Source organism: Rattus norvegicus, chromosome X (assembly GCF_036323735.1).
Source record: "Rattus norvegicus strain BN/NHsdMcwi chromosome X, GRCr8, whole genome shotgun sequence".
Lineage (NCBI taxonomy): Eukaryota > Metazoa > Chordata > Mammalia > Rodentia > Muridae > Rattus > Rattus norvegicus.
Genome location: NC_086039.1, coordinates 132,250,356 through 132,274,618, shown reverse-complemented (window position 1 = coordinate 132,274,618; position 24,263 = coordinate 132,250,356). Strand labels below are relative to the sequence as shown.

The 24,263-nt window shown below is 43.1% G+C and overlaps 1 protein-coding gene across 2 annotated transcripts in view; it reads left to right on the top strand.

Annotated features, from left to right (window-relative positions):
• The first annotated feature begins 8,479 nt into the window (after positions 1-8,479).
• Zdhhc9 (zinc finger DHHC-type palmitoyltransferase 9) overlaps positions 8,480-24,263 on the top strand; it is a 35,897-nt gene continuing 20,113 nt past the window's right edge. Inside the window, 3 exon segments of one of the 2 annotated variants that reach the window (NM_001039016.2) lie at positions 8,480-8,649; positions 10,443-10,727; positions 22,750-22,910. In NM_001039016.2, coding sequence (NP_001034105.2) covers positions 10,561-10,727; positions 22,750-22,910 — 328 coding nt within the window. In that variant the 5' untranslated portion in view covers positions 8,480-8,649; positions 10,443-10,560. 2 annotated transcript variants of the gene reach the window in all.

Genomic DNA, 24,263 nt, shown 5'->3' with positions numbered 1-24,263 from the left:
AAGACTTCCCTTAAATTACAAGAAAACAGACAGAAGACAATTGATCTGCACAGATATATTCATATATATCACCAAAGCAGCAACTGTAAGTATAATTGAAGCTCTGAAAAATGCAATGTCAAAATTTTAATTATACTTTAATACATGACATAATTAATTGATCAGGAGTTTTTAAATACTGTGTGTTATAGCTGACAAGGGAAAACTAGTATATCCATGAATAAATAATCTCATGCCTTGTTTTAATTGGGATAAATAACAATAAGGTTCAAATCCGTTGAGGAAAAACAATGCTTTATTAAGGGTTAATGGCGCCTTTAATCCCAGCACTCAGGAGGCAGAGGCAGGTGGATCTCTGAGATCAAGCGCAACCTGGTTCACACAATGAGTTCCAGAACAGTCAGGGATTCATAAATAGATCTTGTCTCAATTTTAAAAAAATAAGAAGAAAAGAAAAAGAGGAGGAAGAAGAGGAGGAAGAGAATAAAATAAATAATGATGGTTGGCAAGGTGGCTCAGGTGGCTGTCACTAAGTTTGAGGAGCTGACTTCAATCCTTGGATCCACATGTTGGAAGCAGAGAATCAACTCTTGAAACTTGTCCTTTTACCTCCACACAAGTGCTGCAATACATGGATATGCTTCCCAATAAAAAAAATAAATAAATAGAAATAGACAAATAAGAGAAGCAAGATAGCTCAGCAGATAAAGCTCACACAGACATGATAACTTACGAGGAGAAAACCAACTCTGCAAAGTTGTCCTCTGACCTCCAGGTGAATCTCCACATGTGCAGTGGCAGACCACACTGCACACATGCATGTTCACGCTCGTACACACACACACACACACACACACACACACACACACACACGCACACTAAAGAAGAAACAATGAACTGTGTATTTCTAAAAGTGGAAGAAAACATTTTGAAAAAATTACCACATATTTGAGAAAAAATTACTTTATTTTATACATTATATCATGTATATACACATTGTGGCATTGCAAGTTACTTCATTAAAATCTATAACTATTTTGTTTTGACATTGTCTTAGTTACTGTTGTAAAGAGACATCATGACCAAGGCAGCTCTTATAAGGACAACATTTAACTGGGGCTGGCTTACAGGTTCAGAGGTTCAGTCCATTATCATCCAGGCAAGAGCATGGCAGCATCCAGGCAGGCATGGTGCAGGAGGAGCTGAGAGTTCTACATCTTCCTCTGAAGGCTGCTAGCACAACACTGGCTCCTAGGCTGCTAGAATAAGAGTATTAAAGTCCACACCCACAAGGCCACACCTACTCCAACAAGGCCACACCTCCCAACAGTGCCACTCCCTGGGCCAAGCATATACAAACCATCACAAATGTATCACTTAAAAATCAATTTAAGGGGTGATTTTAGTCAGGATTCTCTAGCGTCACAGAATTTATGGGTAGTCTCTATATAGTAAGAGAATTTGTTGATGACTTACAGTCCTTATTCCAACTCAGCAGCAGCTGTGAATGGAGGTCCAAGGATCTAGTGGTGGCTCAGTCCCACAAAGCAGGCAGGTGAAAAAGAGAGACTCTTCCTTCTTCCAATGTTCTTACGTAAATCTTCAGCAGAAGGTGTGTCCGAGATTAAAGGTATGTACCACCACGCCTGGGTCTGGGAATTGCTTTGTCCCAGGTGACCTTGAACTCAGAGATCTCCTTGCCTTAAGCTCCTGGGATTCATAGCCACTATGCCTCAAGATCTCCATGCCAAGATCCAGGTCAGAAACTTGTATCTCCCAGCCTCAAGACCAGGATCACAGGTGAGCCTTCCAATTCTGGATTGTAGTTCATTCCAGATAGAGTCAAGTTGACAGCCAGAATAGCCACTACAAGGGGGTTTGGTGAGATGGCTCAGGGGGTAAAAGTATTTGCCATCAAGGCTGGGGACCTGTGTTTCATACTTGGGACTCACATGATTGAAGGAGAGAGTGGACACCGCAAATTGTCCTCTAATCTTGATGTGTGCCAATTCTGACCTATGTATATGTGTATGCATGTGTATATGCTGTATATTCACAAGTGTGCACACACACACATGAACACACATACAATATTATAACACAATTTTAATAAAAATTAAGTACAATTTTCTTTCTGCTATAGAATTTCAGCTCTATTCAATAACGTTAACATGAGTATCTTTTTTTTTTTTTTTAAGAAAGAAGCTCGGGGGCTATCCTAAAAGCTATTACTGTTTTTTTTTTTTTAAGAAAGAAGCTCGGGGGCTATCCTAAAAGCTATTACTGCCCTATATATGGGATATGTTCTTTTTTTTTTTTTTTGGAGCTGAGGACCGAACCCAGGGCCTTGTGCTTGCTAGGCAAGCGCTCTACCACTGAGCTAAATCCCCAACCCAGGATATGTTCTTTTTTTTTTTTTTTTTTTGGGTTCTTTTTTTCGGAGCTGGGGATCGAACCCAGGGCCTAGGATATGTTCTTTTAACTGGACTGCCTTTTGTGATTTCTGCGGGAGAGGATGTGCCTAACCTTGCAGAGACTTGATGTGCCAGGGTAGGGGGGATACCCTCTAAGAGGACAAGGGGAAGGGGGATGGGGAGAAGGTTTGTGGCAGGGTATGACCTGGAAGTGGGGGGTGGGAGCAATGAGTCGGATGTAAACCGAATAAACAAACAAACAAACAAACAAACAAACAAATAAAAGAGGCTCACTGTGTAAACCAGTCTGGCCTCCAACTTACAGAGTGTGGGAGTGTACTCATGCATAAGTGTAAATGTAGGGCCATAATGGCCTAAGAATATGGAAGAGGGCTGGAGAGATGACTCAGGGGTTAAGAGCGCTGACTGCTCTTCCAGAGGTCCTGAGTTCAAATCCCAGCAACCACACGGTGGCTCACAACCATCTGTAATGGGATCTGATGCCCTCTTCTGGTGTGTCTGAGGACAGCGACAGGGTACTCATAAGAATATGGAAGAAAGGTCAAGGAGAGCTTCAAGCCCAGATACTTCAGATGCAGCCGGCAGGAGTTGGCTGCCCCACTGTCAACCACAGTAAGAATTCATTAGACTGATAGTCAGGTGGCACACCTTGTCTGACCTTATCAGGTGCCCCCCATTCCCACCCTACAGCCCCTGAGTATGCAGATGGAGCATCTGCCAACACCCCTGTCCTGGCTAATTTTACACAGCCACAAGAACCTTGTCCCAAGACCCTGGCCACATCCTCAAGGCTGTAATCACCCAATTCTCCCTTCCATTAAACCGAAACTGTTCTTTGCCCACATACTCACCAAGATCCTGGACTGCACCTACCAGCTACTGGCTAAGCTTCTCTCCCTCTAGTCCAGTCGATGCTCAACTTGATGGCTTTGGCTACCCCATGGCCTGGCATGTAGGTGCCTGTGGAGATTAGGAGCATTGGGTCCCCCTGAGCTGGAGTTACAGTTGTGAACCTCTCCGACATGGGTGCTGGGATCCAAACTTGGGTTCTCTATAAAAGCAGTAGGCATTCTTAACTGCTAAGCTATCTCCCCGACCCCAAAACTTTCTTTGTTAGTGCTGTAGATGGAACCCAGGACCACATGTATGGTAGGTAGGTGCTCTAATCCTCGAGCTATATATACTTCAACTCTCAGAGTAGAATCTTTTAAATCCAGTTTTCTTTAATTGGAGGCTCCGCAATGAGTGGTTGAGAATTTGACTCTGCACTGTTTAGTATTTATCTTTAATGACTGCTCAGATGCTAGTCCTTTCTCTCACAATATTTTAAGTTTCCTAGAGGCTGGGCTCATGTCATACCCTTCCTTGGCATTTTCCAGAGTGCTCAGTACAAGCTAGACAAACTGTTGGTGATCAATACATACCCAATGAATGACTAGTAAACCAGTTTATATTTGTGGGCTACACAATGTTTTGAGGTCAGCTCCAGGAATGGGAGGGCTAGGCAGAGTCAGAGACAAGGGATGTGCCAAGTCAGTATCAATTGCTCTCACTTGGACAAGTTTAGAGCTTAATCTGGGAACCTTATCTGTATCAAACACCTAGAACAATTCCTGGCTCAGAGAATCTCCTAAATAAAAGACCTCGATTTTGCTGTTGAGATTCCTGTTTAATAAGAGAGTACTACTAGGGGGAGTTGAAAGATCAAGTATGGCGCCTAAAACTGTTCCAGGTAAAGTCAGAAAGCCACAGTTCCCAGATGGAGACAAATGGGGAACCAGCATGAGCGACAAGGGACAGTGCTGAAACAGGGGTTTGAAGGATGGGCATGGTGGGGTAGTCCTATAAACCTGGTATTTGAGGGGCTAAGGCAGGAGAATCCAAAGTACAGCCTGGATCACAGAGCAAGACCCCATGACAAAAAGAAAAATACCAATAGAAACAAACAAGAGAAACACACGGTGAGGTTCAGTTTCTGGAACCAGAAATGGGCGGTCAATTGCATTATGACAAACACTTTCTTTGATACCTTAGGCAGTTTTTATTGGCTGTATTCATGTATGGACATCTTAATGATGCTGCTCACACTCAAAGAAGAGCCAGCAAGCTAAGTGCAGTGCTGTGAATGTATGGGGTGCTTAATGAAAGCAGTTTCTGTTTGTCATTGACCTGCTAAAACAGAGACCATGACAGCAGTGTTCTGGATTCATGGAGAAGATGGGCCAAAGAACAGATGTTTATCTGGACTAAGGTTATTGGGCAAACTTTACCCAGTTAGAGTGAAGTGAGGGACTTGGAAACCAAACCGCCCGTCAGATAACGATTAAATTCAATGGTGAATGTAGAGAGTAAGAAAACGTGGTAGCACATGGATGTCATGGAGACTAACTAGTAAAAAGTGAATTTCAGTCTTCTATTTTCCAATAGTAGTTTTAGAAACTTTTATTTGTTGTTGTTCCATAATGCTTTGAACATTTTTCAAAATTTAATTTATTTATGTATTCATTTAACATCCTGCTCACTGCCCTCCTCCTAGTCACCCACTCCCACAATCCTTCCCCCATCCCCCTCCCCTCTCCTCTGAGCTGGTGGGGTGTGGTGCTGGGTATCCTCCACCCTGGCACTTCAAGGCCTGCTAGGCTAGGTGCTTCCTCTCCTACTGAGGCCACACAAGGCAGCCCAGCTAGAACATGTCCCACGTACAGGTCTCATTCTTAAATCTCAATTCCTATTCAGCAAAATGACTAAAGGAAGAGGGTGGGGAGATGGCAGGCTGCATTTACATTGAGATGGATTGTGTTTCTCCTATATGCCAAACATTTAGAACACATCACCTCGAATAGCCTTTATAATTCTATGAAGTAGGTTCATCATTATCCAAAGGTGATTTGGTTCTAAGATGCCCACGAATATGAAAGTGCACGGATGCTCAAATATCTCATGGAGAATGGAGTAGTGCTTGCATATAGCCTTCGTAGTGCTCCCGTGGACTTTAAATCCAGGTTACTTATTATACTGACTGCACTGTAGATGGCATATAAATGATGTTGCTCTAAACTGTCGGGAGAATGACAAGAAAAAGTTTCTACATGTTCAGTAGAGGTACTTTTTTCCCTGAAACTTGTAAATCTACAGTTGTGTGATTTGGAGGGCTATCGGTAGTAGCTTTGTTTTTCATATGAGAAAATATGCACAGAGTACAAAAATTGCTCGCCAGAGTTGGGGATTTAGCTCAGCGGTAGAGCGCTTGCCTAGAGAGCGCAAGGCCCTGGGTTCGGTCCCCAGTTCCAAAAACAAAAGAAAAAAAAATTGCTCGCCAACAGTTACCTCAGATATTAAGTACCCCAAATTTGAACCCTAGTTCTGCCTGGTCATAATAAGGCTTATGATTTTCCTCTACAGAACAGCATCCTTCTATCATTCAGGCCCCACAGAAGCAGATCTTGCTTATGAGAAATAGCTCGTCATGTGTGGGCAGGGCACTCATGATTTGTTTATTCTTATTTATTTATAGCCAGAGAGTAGGGAGAGGAATGCAAGTCAGGCAAGTGGGGTGAGATGAGGCACGTGTGTGTTGGGGTTGGGTATGAGTGTTGAAGATAGAGAAAAAGAAGGAGCCATCATGAGGTCCAATGTGTCTGTTCTTGGCTGTGATTCTGGATGGTCTCTAGATCAACATTAACAGGCAATGTCCAATCCAGTGGTGGCATCTGGGTTCTGAATCTATTCAACATTACTGTACACTTACACATGTATACACAAGTGCACACACATGCCATAAACACGAAGACAAATTCTTTTTTAAAAAGTAGCATGTCAGAACTTATACCACTAAGCCATGTACTGTCTTATAAAATGGAAGGCTGCCCTAGATTCTAGTGGTGTTTCTAGTGCTCGTTGGATGGCTGCAACTCCCCTTCAAAAGACCTAACAAGAACTTGGATGCATAAAGTAGGGAAGTTTGTTTGAAAATAGCAAAGGGGAGAAAAAGAAAGAGAATAGGAAAGGAAAGCCAATTCTCAGTTTATACTTTTTATTAAGAATTTAAGGATTTTGTAAAATGATGTAATTGTGTAGAAAGACATGCTATGAAATGCTTATCTATATAAAATTTCTTTAATTTTCTTTCAGTTGTGAGCAAGACTGGCAACAAATTGTAATAAAACAAGCCTGACTTATAAAACCACTTAATCCCAGAGGGAATGTGACCCAGACCAGGGAGGGGCAGAGCTCAGGAATGCATTACCCTGTTGTGTGCATTCCAGAACTTCCTAGGCTTCACCTGTATCTGAGCGATGATCAAAGCATGTTTTGCTTTGGTCACTTCATTTTGATTGCTCTACACTCACAAGAATGGCAGCCAGGTTTTGCATGCGATTCCTAAGGGCATCACATGTGCACAGGCCTGGGAATTTAGAGAGCTGATAGGGCCAGGAGAAATTCCTGTTCCTTCCATGCCAAGTGTGTAATAATACCTGCAGAAGTTGGAGGCAATAATGCTGGTCATAGGCTTCATAAGGAGTAAACCGATGATTAGAGTTAGCATGTGTGCTCAGGAACAATGGGAGCTTTATGAAGACATACTTTCAACTACAAATTAATTGTAACACATTTCTCTTGTAAGACAATTGGGTCGTGGTTTTTAATTTCTTTAACATTTTTAATTGGAAGATGTCATAAATGTTTCAAGAATAATCATCATTATATAGAATTTTGTTTTAATATTATATGGGACCAAAGCACTATAAAGGAATAATAATTCTTGACCATGTATGTGGTCCCTAATTAAAAATACTACAAAGCTGCCTTTGGGAGAGCACTGACAGTCACTTCTGAACTAATTCCAACTATTATGACCCTAGGGAAATGTTGGTTAAGCTCTAGAGAACCTGGGCTGCTAACACAGGCAGTGTGGTAGGTAAGGAGAGGTCACTTTTAATCATCCCTCATATTATTTGGAAGGAATCAGCCATACTGGTGGAAAGAGACCCGGTGCCTTGTAACATCCACCCTATAATATAATGATGTGATTCTCAACTGTTCTTCCCACTCCAGTCGCAAATTTCTAAATGGTGTTACTACAGTTGATAGCAGAGGCTCGGTAGCAGTAATTAACTGCCTGGAGGCATCAGAAGGAAAGAATCAATCTGGTTGATGTATGAAAATTCTGTCTTGGATGCCCCTCCCTTTATTATCATAATATCTCTAGTTCTTTTGTTTTGTGCATTTGAACCAGGATCTTACTATGTAGCCCGGGCTGGTGTGAAACTCAAATGCAAGACCAGGGTGGCTTTAAATCTACTTGCTTCTGCTTCACCACACCCAACAAGATCTCAAATTCTAATAGAGAATAGAAATTAACTACCTTTTGGCAATCTTTACATCATTATCTACCTGGAAATATTTATGTTGCCTCAGTGGAGTTTCTCCAACTTCCTTAATGCCAATTACTTGTTTTCAATAGCATAAAACGACATTCTCAGACATGGTTATCCCTTTTCATATTCTTTTTCTGGTCTGAAAGCCTTCCAGATTGCGTGGGAAGTCCCAGGCTCTTGAATGAGACTTAGGAGGCAGAGAACATAAAAAGATGCCCACGAACAGACCTTGGTCGATTTTAAGGCAAACAGCAGTGGAGAGGCCCGGGGGCAGATGGAATTCAGGGTGAGAGTCCGGATTTGTGAGCTAGTGTTGCTTCAGCATCTCGCGGTGTGTTTGTGGGGAGGCTACTCTTGGCTCCTCCCCTGTCCGGTCCACATCACCTTACGCCTCCGCTTTTGCGTAACTATATTAATAGAAGAGAACACTTCATGTCCTGGTGCTCAGACCCCAGAGAGAAGCTGGCTGGAGCTTGGCAGGTGGGCTTGTAGCAAGGAGATGGGTGGGGGAGTGGGAGGAGGGATTCCGGAGTGGCATTCGAAGTAGCCAATGGTAGTACTCGTAGGGGGCGGGATGGAGGCACTGTGATCGTTTAGCCAATGGAGGACGAGCAACTACTGGAGCGACCTGGTGACGTGAGGAGCGTTCCATTCCGCCAGCGGTGGGCGGTTGCCACAGCTGGTTTAGGGCCCCGACCATTGGGGCCCCTTGTCAGGAGGAGGCACCCTCCCTGTCAGGGAGAAGTCGCTACCACCTTTGGCTGCTGACGGGATTCCCCCGGGACAGTGCACTTTCTGCCCTCAGTTGCCAGCCGAGTTCAGTGTCCCTTGTTCAGGTAACAAGGGGTGGGGGTGGGGGGGTGGTCTCCGGGGCTCGGCTCTCTGGAGGGCTGCATCTCCCTTCAGCTCCGCCGGGACCCAGGGACGTTGGCACCGCCCTGCTCAGCTCGCCAGCCACCTAGCCCCTTTGCCCGGGGTGACTACACGTGGCGGGGCGTGTGTGAGTGTGTACGAGCGTGTGGACGCGTGTGCGTGTGGATGTGGCGCGCGTCCCAGCCAGCCTGGGGCGGTGGTCGGCTGCGTGGCGGAGGCAGGGCGGGCCTTCTGAGGACGAGCCCGCTGCACAGCCCTGGCTTCTGGCGCTAGGCTGCTGAACCCGGTCGCTGCTTTCCGACGGATTTTAATTTTCCTTCTCCCAGGTTGGGTCCCCCCTTCCTAGTCTGTGTTCTCCTGCTGGGTCAGTTTATGGGGGCGGGGGGATTGTTTTCCAGGTTAGTTTTACACAAAGGAAGTGATCTTTGCACCTCTGGGGCCCCCTCCCCTTTCCTGAGCCTTACACCTTTCCATCTTGTTGCTAGGCTCTTAGTCCCCTTTTGGACCTTTGCCCTCTCTAGCTCGGGAATGATCGCTGGCTGGTTGTTTCTTGCTCATCGGGCTGCAGGCTTCCGCCTCATTCTTGCCAGCATGGGGCATGTGGTGCCAGTAAATAGAGGACACAGCCCAGCACCTGAGAGGAAGAGAAGGATGACAGTGACTGGGAAAGGCGAGGCCTGGAAATCCAGGATGCTGAATGGAGCTGGAAATGTCCTAGAAAGCCCCCAGGGGACTTATCTTAGCTGCTGCCACCGCCCTCAGCCACCCCCAACCCCATCATCAGTTGCCCAACCATCCCAGAATCTCTCCTGTTTAAGGAAGCCTTTAAAAAAATCTACAATGTGATGTAGTTTCATTAAGGGGCTCACATATGTTAAGCTAGATCAGCGAGACAGTTTCATTTCAGACTCAGGAAGTTACAGAAGGTTTGATTAGGGGAAATCTATTTTGTGTAAATGTGTTTATGCTTACAGAATGCTCAGAATAGGCTATATCAGCCAGAGGGTTACTTGTTCCCTCCTGTGAGTAATATTTGAATATTGAAGAAAGAAGGAGAAGTAGAAGAGGCATGGGGAAGGTTACTTAGGGAACAGCAACAACAACAAAACAACAACAACAACAGACCTGCTAGTATTATTTTACAGATTTCTTACTTTAGGAGAGTAAAGAACGTTATGGTGTAGTAGAAAGTACCTGGGCCTGGAAGTTGGTGGGCATGCTTTCTCCTTTCGGCTTTGTTGCTGTATGACCCTGGATATGTCATTTCCTCTCAATGGTCCTCGGTTTACGTATGTGTTAAGTTTAGTCATTGGGATGACCACTTACAGAATTCCTACTCACTTCTAAGACTCATATCATAGAACCAAAATCATCAGTATGGTTTGGAAATAGGATTGATTATTTAAGAAATATTAGTCCCTGGGTGGATGGGTGGGGGAACACCCTCATAAAAGCAGGGGGAAGAGGGATAGGGTAGGGGATTTATGGACAGGAAACCAGGAAAGGGGATAACATTTGAAATGTAAATAAAAAATATCCAATATTAAAAAAAGAAATATTAGTACTCTCCCCCCTCTGGAGAACTGGTTTGTTTGTTTTCCTTCTTTGAGAACAAACATAGAACAGAAATAAAATTTTCAAACTTTCCCATTCCCACTCCTTCAAGCGGTGTTCATCTTTCTATCTCTGGGAAACAAGTGTTCAGTTGTTTTTTGTTACTCTTATCTCAACGCCTCCCTCCCTTTCTTTTTCTTAGGGCTCTTGATAATGTTTGGCCCAGCGGCAACAATAGTAGACGACTTGATTTTCAAGCTCAGCCTCTGCGTCTTCTCTTGAGTAGTCACGAAGCCCATCTTGGACCAGGAACTCCAATCATGTCTGTGATGGTGGTAAGAAAGAAGGTGACAAGGAAGTGGGAGAAACTCCCGGGCAGGAATACCTTCTGCTGTGATGGCCGCGTCATGATGGCCCGGCAAAAGGGCATCTTCTACTTGACCCTCTTCCTCATCCTGGGGACGTGCACACTCTTCTTTGCCTTCGAGTGAGTTTTCATTGAATATCGTTGTCTGGTTATGGTTAACTTGGGTTCAAGGGATGACACTGTACTTCCTGGGCATTTGTGGTGGTCCTCGAATGATTTTACTCTTTTGTTGAATGATATCTATAGGCTGTATTTATTGAATTCACTGCTTTGTGGTTATAGTAGAATACATACTTCCTAAAAAGGCCAATAGTTTTAATATTGGTTTCATAGCCCTGAGAAAGTTTGTCTTAATTTTTCACCTCCTTTCATTGACAGTAACTTAGTGATAAATAAATGACTTTTCTACCCTTCCCAACTCTGGGAGTAACTCTTGTTGTTATAATACCCCTCAACGATATCCACTTAATCTGCTGTTCAGGGTCCTATTGCTGTAAGCGGTAGTTCTTACCTAGGTGTTCATTTGAAAAGCAAACTGAATTGAGAACCTGAGAATTGGTCCCAGCATCAGCTGTACCACAAAGGGGCTGTGGGAATGCCGTACGGGTGCTTTGGAAATGTGAGTTGTTTTTTCTTCCAAAAATCACTCAATATCCCAAGGCTACACAGAGAAACCCCATCTCAAAAAGAAAAAAAAAACCACTTGAGTATGAAAAAAAATTATAAGCATTCTGTGTAAGCCTGATTAGCCTTGGAGTTAATTTTTTATGCAATGTGACATGTAGTACTAGAGATACTGAAGTCTGTGTAGGTGACCAGTTGGAGTCTAGTGCACTGTGGCGTGATAACTGAGTATGCTGAGAGTGATTCCATGCTCTAGGGATGGGAGCAGTGCTAATTGTTTTGGGATTACTGTATTAGGAAGGACCTTGCGGAAACGAGGTGTACGTGTGTCTGCTGAGGGCACACCTGACGTGAGCCTACCATGGTTTGTGCTCATGGGTGACCTGGAAATAGACTTCCCGTCCTGGGGTGTGGTTGGCAGATGCCAAGGGGGCTCCTCAGCCAAACTTAGTAGGTAATTAAAACGAGCTTCAGTCCCCTGGGACTCACTTTTGCTTTTGTCTAAGGGCTACAGGCTTTCGATGTGCATCTAACAGTGATTTGAGGGCTACTTTGCTAGACTTTTGATGACTGCGGCTGGCTTGAGTAACAGCAGTGTTATAATGTTCTATAACAGAGCTGGTAAAATAAGATCAAATGAACTCTTTGCTAAAGGTCCTTTTGTTGTTACTGCCTCTGACTTTGTGGAGTTTTTCTGTGAAGTTAGGCAGGTTGCTGAAAGCTTACCTCTTTTCCATTCTGAGTTTTACAGCTCAGTCTGTGTGTGTGTGAGTGTGTGTGTGTGTGTGTGTGTGTGTGTGTGTGTGTGTGTGTGTGTGTGTGTGTGAATGTACCATGTGCTTCCGTGCGATACAAGTGAGCATGTGCAGCCAGGCAAGGTTATGCATAACACAAAAGAGTTTGCTTTCCTTCAGCTCACTCTTTCCACATTTTTCTTGCTCCGTTTCTGCTTTTCTTCTCTAAGGAAGCACACGTTGAATCCTGATGTCAGTCTCTGTCTTTTTTGTTCCTTTGGTTCCATCTATCTTTGCCATTAGCTGCTTATGATTGGAATTTCTCATGACAGTTATGAGAGTTGTTTTCAGGCTATGGCTGAATTGGAGAAACACCCAAAGCTGTGGCTTTTTGGCTATTTTTTTTCTTTTGTACCTGGAAGGCTTAAAGAGAGTGTGACTTGGATCTGTTCCACTTAGGCCCCTGAAGGCCTCTGAAGAAAACTGCCCATGGGATGAAGCTTCTAATTAGCTAAATTACTGTTCAACAGAGGCGTGATAAGTTCTTCCGAGATGATTCCTGTTTCGAAATTATTCTTTGGATTCTTTCTTTCTCTCTTTCTGTCTGTCTGTCTGTCTGTCTTTCTTTCTTTCTTTCTTTCTTTCTTTCTTTCTTTCTTTCTTTCTTTCTTTCTTTCTTTCTTTCTTTCTTTCTTGTAGATATGAAGAGTGAAGTTGTTTGTAAAACTGCCCGAGTTTCAGCTGTGTGTTTGAAAGAGTAAATATTTCAAAAGTATAGGCAGGGGAGGGAGGGGAGAAGGAAGTAAATGTGTTAGCTTAGGAGTGGAGAATGGGGAAGTGTAAATCTGACCAAAGAGAGAACTCCAGCGATGAATGCTTGTAGGTGATGAATGCTTTTAATAAGTAAGGTGGAGTCTTGTGTGTGCCTGTGTGTGCCTGTGTGTGTGTGTGTGTGTGTGTGTGTGTGTACCTATTTATCTGAGTCACATATGCAGACACATGGATAATCAAAGTGGTGCTTCCTTGTGCCTATCCAATGGTAGGCTGTACAAGGCACAACATAACTATGAAGAATGGAGTTTTTTTTTTCTTGTTGACTAGTTAATAATTTATTCTGAGTCAAATAGTAGAGGGTAGGATTTGGAGGACAGAGTTGGGGCTCTAATGTTAGTATTAAGATGCAATGAGACCTAAGGAAACCAGATAGTCAATGATCTAGTCCCTATTTTCAGGCAGGTGATGATGGCACTTGACACTACACTTGGTCTTAGCCAAATCTGTGTATTTGGATACACAGATTGCTGTCTGTTTTCATTCTCAAATTATCCGTAAGTCTAGGCTTCGCATCATCTGGCTGTTACATTTTGGCCCCCCAGGAAGATAGTTCAAATCTTGCTCCACATCTGGATGTGCTTTTTATCAACCTGGTCCTGTTGGCAGCAGGTGCTTAGGAACAAGCGTGAGCAGATTTATGGCTGTGTTTGGCATAACCGTGGGCCAGCCAGATGGCTTGAGCAGTCTGGTCAGTCATGTGGGTGCCCCCCTCATGAAAATCGTGCAAGTGCAAGTGCCAGCCTTGCATTTTGAGATTTTGCCTTTCCAAATCTTGAGTGTTCAAAGTGATCCACAATTTTCAGTGGACAGTTTGGATATTAGATACCTAAAATGGCGTAAAAGATCTTTTGCTTGCGAGCAGTTAGTACCAAATCCTTAGAAGTGTTTCTGAGAAGTTAGGTGGTCATCCCTCTAGGTTGTTGTCGCAGAATGGACATTCAGTAGGAAGTTGTTGAATCTCTGGTAGTTCTGTCTGTGATTCTGCCTGTCTGTCTGAAAGCACAAAAGGAGAGTGCAGATTACCAGTAGGTAACTGTCTTTGTGGTAAGTCTGTATAAAGTTAAAAGTGGAATGAAAAATTTAAAATGCTTAAAGGCAAAATATTTTCTGATTAATTCTGGGGCTGGGGTATTTAGGAAATGTGTGTGGGTACCAGTTTCAGCTTTCTGCAGAAAGAGCAATATATTTATGCCTTTCTGCTCAAATCCTGTCCGGTTTATGTTGGAACATTACAGCAGAATGACCATGACAACCTGTGAACTCTCCAGCTACTAAAAAGCTTTTGTGATATCTGGTTTAACACTAAATCCTGAGGAAGTGTAGGCTTTGGGAAAGGATCAAACACATTGTCTTCTGGAATGAACTTGTTAGGTTTCTTTTTAAAGTATGCGACCAGATTTCTAGTGGGATCAAAGTCCTCAAACATTTTATGTGGCAAGAATGACTGTATGACCCTTGATCCCTACATAGAAGTACGTGCTGCTATGCTTGGCGTTTATCCTCTCTGCGTGCTGTATGTGGAGGAAATTGTATCAAGGCACTGTCAGACCAATTTTTGTCAGATTGGTCCCCCTGGGTGCTCTTTGATGTGCATATTAGAAGAGAAGTCACTGAATTGAATAAACTAGAAAAAGGATATTGCATAGTAATGAACTGTTTTAGCGCACCCAAAATTTCCTCCTCTTTCAAATTCCTTTAACTGTATATCCTTTCGTTGTACGTAATAATCACATGACATGCCTTACATATCAGAATTCTTATTTTGATTTTTTTTTTGGAGATGGGGTCTCGGGTAGCTCAGGGTGACCTTGAATTTCCTGTGTAGCTAAGGATAACCTGGAGCTCCTGATCCTGGCTTCCTTCTCCGGCTGACTATTGTTATCACAGGTCTGTGAGATGACAGCCAGCTTGGCTAGTCTCTGGTTTCTATTGGGTTTACATTCCTCTTTTGTTCCATAGAGCTTCAAGCTCTTTCAGGCTCAGGTGTTACCTCCTGTGTCTGTAGCCTCCTGTGGTGATCTGCACTGGAGTAGCTGGGGGGGGGGGTGTTGGGTTGGGTTTGGGGATTTAGCTCAGCGGTAGAGTGCTTGCCTAGCAAGCGCAAGGCCCTGGGTTCGGTCCCCAGCTCCGGAAAAAAAATTAAATGTTGCCGGGATGCACTTAAAATTCCAGTCTTAACTCACAGAATCCTAGCCTGGAGGAGCTGGAAAGGGTTCAGGACACTATCTCCATCCTTTTGTGGTTTACGAAATCAGGCCCACAGCAGTGAACTAATACAAGTTCTGTTGAATGCTCATCTTTTAGCTATGGAATTATGAAGACATTCAAATTATTATATTAAAGTTGTGTGTAATGCCAAGCTCATGCTCCTAGGAAACCAAGGATTATTTTGTACAGAACTAAGAGCATTCTGGCATGGCATTCTTGCAGGAGCACTGTGGCTTATCTCTAAGTGAAGATTTAAAATGTAAGATGCTTTGTGAGTTATTGAAGGATCATTGCCTCTGTTGCCACTCCCATGCCTGGATCCCAGGATGAGAAGTGCTGGGAGGAAAATTGAGCAAGATATGCTCTTTACCTAGACACTCTGGGTGCTTATGACTCAAGAAGGCAGATCTGACAACAGTTAAACAGGTTTAAGGAAATACAGAACTACAGAGACCAAAGCGACACTTTGACATGGTAGAAATCTACTGTATATCCTGAAGAGCATCCTTCACTGAGACTGGGAACAGGTGAAGGTGACTATCATGATCTCTGGCCAAGACAGTGTTCCTTCGGGAGCTGCTATGGGAACACCAGTTTAGCACTTTATATGTGGGCTAGAACTGTTCTGTACATGGCCAACCAAATGGCTGTTTTAGGATGCCGTCAGGGCCAGTGACCTTTTTTATTATTAGTCCACTGCAATTCTTCTTGAGACAAGGTCTCATGTAGCCTTGGCTAGCCTCAAATGTACCATGTTGCTGAGAATGACTCGGAATTCTTGATCCTTCTCTGTCTCTCTTTAGTGGGATTGCAGGAATGTGTCACTATGTCTAGTTTATGTAGTGCTGAGGTTGAAACCTTAGGCATCCTGAATGCTAGACAAGCACAAGAGTAACCGAGCCACATCCTTAGCTGTAAACCTAATTCTTGATAAAGTATGTTCTTTGAAGATGAGTCTCCCAAACACTTTTATTTCCTTTAATAATTCTCAATGGTTCTTTCATTCAGAATTCCTCTGTGTGTTTTTAATCTCTCCTTCATTTTTATAGTAATGGCTTAGATACTGTCAGTCTGCTTTTAAAATGTTCATTAAAGTTTCATCTCGATGTCGTCCTTACTTTCCAACCCAAGGCTTCACTATTGAGTTGTACCCCCCCCCTCCACTGAGGATTATAGTCTTTCTTTTCTTGAGGTGGATTTCTTTATGTTGTTCAAGTGCCTTTGAACCCACGTGGGCCTCCTATTTCAGCTTCACAGTTATATGGGGCTATAGGCAAGAAGGAGAGTGAGTCATTTGCTTGGACATTTGGTTGTTTTAGAAAGGGTCCACATAGTCAAGGCTGGCCTGCAACTTTCTAAGTAACTCACATTGGCCTTTAATCTGTGATCTTTCTTATCCTGGTCTCCCGAGTGCTACGATTCTGAGCATGAGCCACCATGCCATTTAAGAATGGAACTTAAGTATTCAGGTCTCGATTTCGGAAAAGGTGAGTGCAGAGAACAAAGCTGACATTCGTAGAAATGCTTACCGAAGGAGAGAAGAGACTTCAGAAGTCTTCCCCCAAGACGCCAGAGCTAGTGTTGTTTAAGAATGAACAAAGGAGGCACCTTGTGTCTCTTGCCAAACCAGGAAGCTAGGTAATTCAGTGTAATTAGTGGGATGTCTCTGAAATGGAGCAATGAGAAGACTGGAGCCCTGTGATGATGATTAGATAAGGCTAGTTAATGGAAGACCTTGGAATACTGGTCTGTGGACTTTGGGGCTTAATACATACATACATGGTTGGCAGCAGGGCATTGTTCCAAGTTCTTAAGCAAGGGTATACTGTGATTGAAGTTTAAAAATTGTCATTACAACTAACATTTGGCAATTACTGAGTAGATATGCCTGGGTATATCTATTCTAAAAAAAAAGAATTTTTACCACCACAGAATCGAAAATGCTCATGTGGTTAATTTTTCTCCATTTCGACTGAAGCACGAGGGTTGTATATTTTACTTTGATAGTTATGTAGCAGAATGTCTGGGAGGTTAATTTTCAATTACATTTTAGACTTCCTCCCTTTCAGAAGACTCAGAGTGTAGCTATAATAACCTTGAAACTGTATTCTGGGTGGTGATTATACATGATTATTTTGTTCTAGAGATAGAGTCCTGTTAGTTTGTTTGTGTTGTCGTCACAGACTGTTACAGACTCTGCTTTCTCATATGTCTTCCAATTCTAAAGGCTAGAGAGCCTTAGGTTAAAGTACTGGCAGAGTCAGGGTCTGGTAAGAACCTATTTCATGGCTTACAGGTAGCTGTCTTCTTGCAACCTTATATCATAGAAAGGCATGGTGACTTTTGTTAGTATGCATCATTAATCTTATTCATGAAGATGGAGACTTAAGGTTGACACAAATCATTTACCAAGGGCTCCATCCGAACAGCAGATACTACTGAATTGAGGTTGGGATTTCAGAATGAATTTTGTAGGAAGCGAAGCATTCAATGCATGCCAGGGAAATAGGGAATGAGAAGACAACTATCTACCCATATCTAGGAGGAATGAAAGCGAAGTGTTATTTCTATCATGTTAGCTCAAAGGGCATTATGAGGCTGGGATCCTTAGACCCATCTTGCTGTTAAAAGCACAGTTCGTCCTTAAAGCCATCCTTAACAGCTGCTATTGGAACAGTCTCAACAGCCACCAGCTCCCCAAGAGAGCGCTTTCCTGACCACTTACAGTCCAGAGTCTGAATCACCATCCTAACACTTGATTATTGCTCTCAGCGTCTGCTTTTGCTGTTTCGTATGTTAGTTATGTTTTCCCCAAGAAAATGAGCTCTTATTTTTCCTGTTCTTCAGTTGTTAGACCAATAAATACTTGTTGGCTTATTGATTGTGCTGATAAAAGAACAAACAAAACATTAAAAATGTAGGAAGAGAGCTATTAGGGACTTCAAGACAGAGTGTTATGTAGAACAGTTTAGGATGGCAGTCTGTGAGGCAGAGCCCTAACACGGAATCTGGTCTCTTACCAGCCTCACTCATGAATCTATTTTGAGATTTATTTTTTCAAATGAATTGAAGTCTGTGCCATTACTATCATTCTTCCAACAAACTAGCATGCTGGGGGTGGGGCATGGGACATGACGCATTACCCTAGCCTGGCACTGCTGGATACTGCTAGTCAGTACCAGCATGTGGCTCATGGGAACATATGGGAATCCAGTATTCTAGTCCAGCTATGGAAGTCTGAGGTCAGTCAAGGAGTTGGGAAAGGATATTTTAAAAATGATAATGCTCTTTCAGGTATCAGAAATGAATGCTTGGTAGGCATATGGTTTATTTATCAAGTAAGAAAGGGAAAGTCTAAGCCCTAGAAGGAGGAAAGCCTCCTGGAACTTGGAAGACAAAGGAAACTTCTGTTTCCACGAGTGTATGGATATCATTATTCCAAGAAATGATATCTGTGGAAAGAAAAAGGGGTTTAAAAACAATAAGCTTATGCTTGTAGCTGACAGATTAAGTCTTTCTCTAAGACAACTTGGTGAAGTTTGAGCTTACCTTGACTTTAGGTAATTACTATGAAATTTTATAGGACCTTATTTCTATCAAAGATAGACTTCCAGCTTCCTGCAGTTATGAAACTGTCAAAAAATTTTAAAATGTTTGTAAAGTGATAAATACAAACTATATTTATAGTGAACAACATATTTTGATGCATGTATTTTTGTAGAATGGTTAAAATGTAGCTTTTTTTTTTCGGAGCTGGGGACTGAACCCAGGGCCTTGCGCTTCCTAGGCAAGCGCTCTACCGCTGAGCTAAATCCCCTACCCCAAAATGTAGCTTCTTAACACATGAAGCAAGCATTTCATATACTTATTTTTTCTTCTGGAGAGAACACTTAAAATCTATTTTGAATCACTTTCAAGTATTGCTATTAACTACAGTCACTATTATTGGTGGTGGGTCTCTTGAATCTAGTCTTCCTTATTGAAATTATGTGACTTTTGATCAATTGTATCCTCAACTTCCCCACATTGAATAGAACTTCTTTTGGCATGTGTTTCTCTGTGTTGCCTGGGATGGTCTTGAACTCATGAACATGAGCCTCCTGGCTCAGGCTTTGAATAGCTGAGACTACAGGCATACACCCCCATTCCTTGCTTGCGAGGCTGTTTTTATTTAAACATGTTTATTTAGATGAGAGAGACCATCATAGGCTGTAGTCCACAATAGTCTTAGTTGCTAGCTTTCCATGTTTCCTCTTATTTGGAGTAGAAAGGCCTGTTGGTCCCCCATCTGCCTTTCTAACCACGCCCACAGACTAGGGACAACTGGCTGCCTGTAGCCTCTCTCTGGAGTAGAGTAATACAATAAGCCTGTTGTGTGCTTGTTGACATACAGAGTGGATTGTTTTAGCAGGTGCAGAAGATAGTCTGTATGGAGATTACAGAGACTTTTATCCTTGATGGTGTAGTATAATTCAAATCGAAGTTGTCTTTTGTCTAGTCTACAGCAGGTGTTAGAATTGGACTTAGTCGAGCTTTTTGGTTCTTCTTTGTAGGGACCAGCAGTGATTTGAATATTTCCTTTGGTGGTGGTTTTACTAGCTCCTTAAAGAAAAGGAAATGGGATGGCTTAGTGATTAAAAGCTCTTGCTGCTCTTGAGGAGGATCTGGGTTTGGTTCCCAGCACCCATATGGTGGCTCACAACCAGCTCTAACTCCAGTTCCAGAGATCCAACACTCTCTGCTGACCTCTGAGGGTACCAGGCATGTGCATGGTGCACATACCTCCGTGCATGCAAGACATTCATTCATAAAGCAAAATAAATAATCTCAAAAGAGCAACAACCTCCCTTTCGTGGATAATCAGATAGCTCTGCTGTTTTAAAGCTTTAAAGAATATATTTACATTATTTCCCCCTTCCCTTCCCTCTACTAGTCCCTCCCATGAACCTCCCCCTCCCTCTAGAAATATGGTCTCTTTTTCTTTAATTGTATTGTTACACACATACCCACACAACTAGTTCAATCCTTTCAGTGTTAAGATAACCAATTAGAGGACTCTTCCCTGGGGCCAGGACTATTTTCTCCTGCTCTTAGCATTCCTTAGTTGCCTGTAGTTTTCTTTGTTTATGGCTGGGGCCCCATGAACTCTCCCTCTTGGATTGGAGACTCTATACAAGGCAGGCCTGGTGACATTGCTCCTTTGTTTTGCAGATCGATCTTACAGATGATCAATGATTGGGGAGAAATCTGTTTTCTGTTAGTGCAGTGATTACACGTGACTTACTCACGAAACGTGACTTTATGATTCTCCTGTGTCCTTTGGGTCTCTGGCAAGTGGTGGTGACTTTTGTTTCTGAATTTACTTTTTGATTATGTGTTCCTGTGACGGGAGGAATGGAAACAAACTAGTGATATGTAGGTTAGTTACCCTGAACCCATTTGCCAGATCCTTTAGTTCTTGACATGCTCCCTCCATGTCCTTTTGACTTTTAGGAGAAGAAAATATATTGCTAAAAGAAAGTTTAAGACCACAAATTATATTTTAAAATGAATAGGCCACTGAAATCATTTTGCAGGTTCCATACATGAGCTCACTTTCATTGTAAATACTCATTAGCCTAATATAACAATGAGTTCACAACCCCCACCTTGTGCACTTATGTTGTGGAGGGGAGGCAGGGGAGCATCTCATGGGGGTTGTTCTACAACTGGAGCAAACGTGCAGCTTGTTAGACATTTGCCCTGAATAGACTGCGGCTTGCTCAGTTGCTGATAAAGTAAGCTTTTTTCCTAGCGTCCTTTCTTTGCTCTCCCTCCACTCCTTGCTCATCCACTTATAGTCTGCCTCCAGTGATGAGCTCTGTTTTCAAGGAGAAATGTGCCTCGGGAGGAGATGGATAAAAATAGGTCAGTGATACTGCTCATCACATACTCTCATTCATTCGGTTTGATAGTTCAGATCAACAAGTACTTATTGATAGCTTCTTTGTTCCCTTACTAGAATGGAGATCTAGCAAATCTAAAATCAGATGTTAATAGTAATAAAGGTTATTTATTTAGTGTCCATTATGCATCAAGTATCCTTTTAAGCACTTTTTTTTTTGGTTCTTTTTTTTTTTTTTTTTCGGAGCTGGGGACCGAACCCAGGGCCTTGCGCTTCCTAGGTAAGCGCTCTACCACTGAGCTAAATCCCCAGCCCCTTAAGCACTTTTTTATACTAGTGCATTTGGTCTACACAGTGACCTCCTGAAATACTATTATTATCCCCATTTTACAGATCTGCAATCACCCAACTGGGAGTTAGTAGAACCAGAATTTGAACCCAAGTGTCTTAGTCAGGGTTTCTATTCCTGCACAAAACATCATGACCAAGAAGCAAGTTGGGGAAGAAAGAGTTTATTCAGTTTACACTTCCGCATTGCTGTTCATCACCAAGAAAAGTCAGGACTGGAACTCAAGCAGGCCAGGAAGCAGGAGCTGATGCAGAGGCCATGGAGCGATGTTTCTTAATGGCTTGCTTCCCCTGGCTTGCTCAGCTTACTTTCTTAGAGAACCAAGACCACCAGCCCAGGGATGGCACCACCCAAAATGGGCTGGGTCCTCCACCCTTGATCGATAATTGAGAAAGTGGCTTACAGTTGGGTCTCATGGAGGCATTTTTTCAGCTGAAGCTCCTTTTTCTGTGATAACTCCAGCTTGTGTCAAGTTGACACACAAAACCAGCCAGTACACCAAGGTTCCATGAAACCAGTTTCTTGTTTTTATGAAGTCAAGTTGAGGGAGGTGAAATCAACATACTGAAATGACACAGGGCCTTCATAGTGAAGGCAGGAGGAATGCTACTTCCCATAGGCCTTTTTGTAGGAGACAAGACTTCTTTAAGTCCCAAATTCTTCATTTATCAATAAATACAAGGGGTCCTAGCTTGTAGCTTAGGTGTGAGACGTGGATGAAATATAGTGTTTAAAGTAGTTAACAGGTGCCTGGTAGATGGTAAATTAGAGTTGCCATGATGACAGTGATGTTTCTAGGACCTGAACGATAAGTCCATTTGGGTTATGAAGAGGAAAAAAATGCATCATGAGGAAAGACAGAAATAGATATGGTGTTGGGAAGTGGCGTTAAGGAGGTTTCTTATCCCACTGCTGATGGTCATTCATCACTCATTAGCTGAGCTATTTGGGGAGACAGAATGAATGGACGTTACAGACTCAATCAGCAGTCTGGAAGCTTTTCACTGGTCTTAAAGCATGCTGAGATACCCTCTGTGTGCCACGGTGAGCCTGCTTCCTGATTGTTCCTACTTTTTCTCCTCTTCATCAAGCTCAGTCCTAATGCCGGATGAATGGATATGAACTGCTCTGAATGATCCCGGAGCAAAAGTACCCTATGGTGCTTACAAGTCCAGGCTCTGTTACTTCTCTGTCCCTAGCCAGTGTCAACCTTTCCTGAGGCAGACAGAATGTTCCTAGGGCCCTGATAAGAGGCATGAGTTAACTTAGGTGAAAGGGAGTTCCTTTCAGATTGTTTTTGTATGCCATAGGTGACCTCAATCAAGTATGTACCAAGGTTACACTGTATTCAGAATCACATCTTAAGCATTTGGAACTTTCAGGGGGAAGTAAATGACATAGTGTTTGCCCTGGAGATCTTCTGTTCTTATTTGGAGACCAGAGCGATACAGTTGTCACAGCTGGATCTACATAAACTTGGAAAAATCTTAACTTGCTTCCTCTCTTCAGGTGTCGCTATCTGGCTGTCCAGCTGTCTCCTGCCATCCCTGTGTTTGCTGCTATGCTCTTTCTTTTCTCTATGGCCACACTCTTGAGGACCAGTTTCAGTGACCCTGGAGTGATCCCTCGAGCACTACCAGATGAAGCAGCTTTCATAGAAATGGAAATAGGTGAGTCCTGGAGACGGGCGGCCTTGTTGGGGAGGGGAGTAATTATAGCTGTTGCAGATTCAGACTACTGTTCCAGTTTTTTCTTTGAGATCCTAAGTGACTGGCTACTGTGACTTCAGTCAGACAGGTACAACAAGTACTGTATAGTCACATGTGCTTTCTTATCCCATGTGTTGGGTTGCATCAAAGAAAGAGTTTGTTACTAAGGTATGCTGAATTGTTGGCGAGACAGTGTCTTTTCCATTTTTGGAGGAGGCCATTACACATCTGTTTGCTGAGGGAAGCTATAAGCGGTCTGCCCCTAAAATGCTCTTTTTTGCATATACATGGAACTTTGGATGTAATTTCATAGCTCTTCTGAAGTGCATTCATGGGTCCCTGACCAAAAATTCCTGCTTTTGGGGGTCGCACAAAGTGAGAGAGGGCAATCATAGTACCAGGAACCACTCAGAGGAGTAAAGGAACGGACTTCAGGCTCAGAACTCTACAGTCCGAGACTCTGAGATTGGAATGTAGCACCACCAGGAGCCGTGACGGCTTCATGGATTTAAACAGAACATCCAAGACTAGAAAGGGAATATCCTGGGAGTTCCCACTGCGAAGAAGTCAGTGATGCGAGTACTAGAGGCAAGTGGGGGAGGGGTCTACTAACTCAGCAGCAGTGGCTATGTTAAGTGTTTCTCAATTTTGTTTCCACAGTAGCTTGAATCCACATCCAAACAAGATAAGAGAAGAAAAAAAAGTGACTCAGTACTTGGTCTGTCACCTCCTTGCCCCCCCCAGTATGGAGGATTGAGCCCAATCCCCTGGGCAGGCTAGAACAGGCTCTACTACTGAGCTGTATGACAAGCTCTGTGACCCAGAATTTGTGATGCTAAGCATCTGTGTTAGTAGAGTGCCAGTGTGTGGCTGGCCGCTAGTTCTTTGATGTTGCCCTGGAGGCTGCCACTCCTTTGTGTTTGTTTATTTGAACTGTTTCCCCTAACTTTCACGGTGTATTTCTTTCTGGAAAAACTCAGTCTGTTTTAGAGGAGCTAAGGAGGAATTGGTTTGCATGTACAGATCTCAGCTCCAACGGCATGGACTGAGGTCAGGGGAATGTGGGTGAGCATAAAGTAGAGGCAAGGCATGGTGACATTAGCTGAACCCACATGGGGACGAGAAATTAGTTTATGAAACAGTAATAATGCAGATAGAGAAGAACAGAAGAAAAGGACAATCCCCCTCTGTCTTGCTCTTAAAGTACCCCCCCTGTTCTACCCCTGAGTCTCCCCCGGATTCTGCCATGAACTCTGGGTTCCTCACACTTTCCTGTATGGCACATATAAGGACTTATTAAAGTGGCAAGTTGGG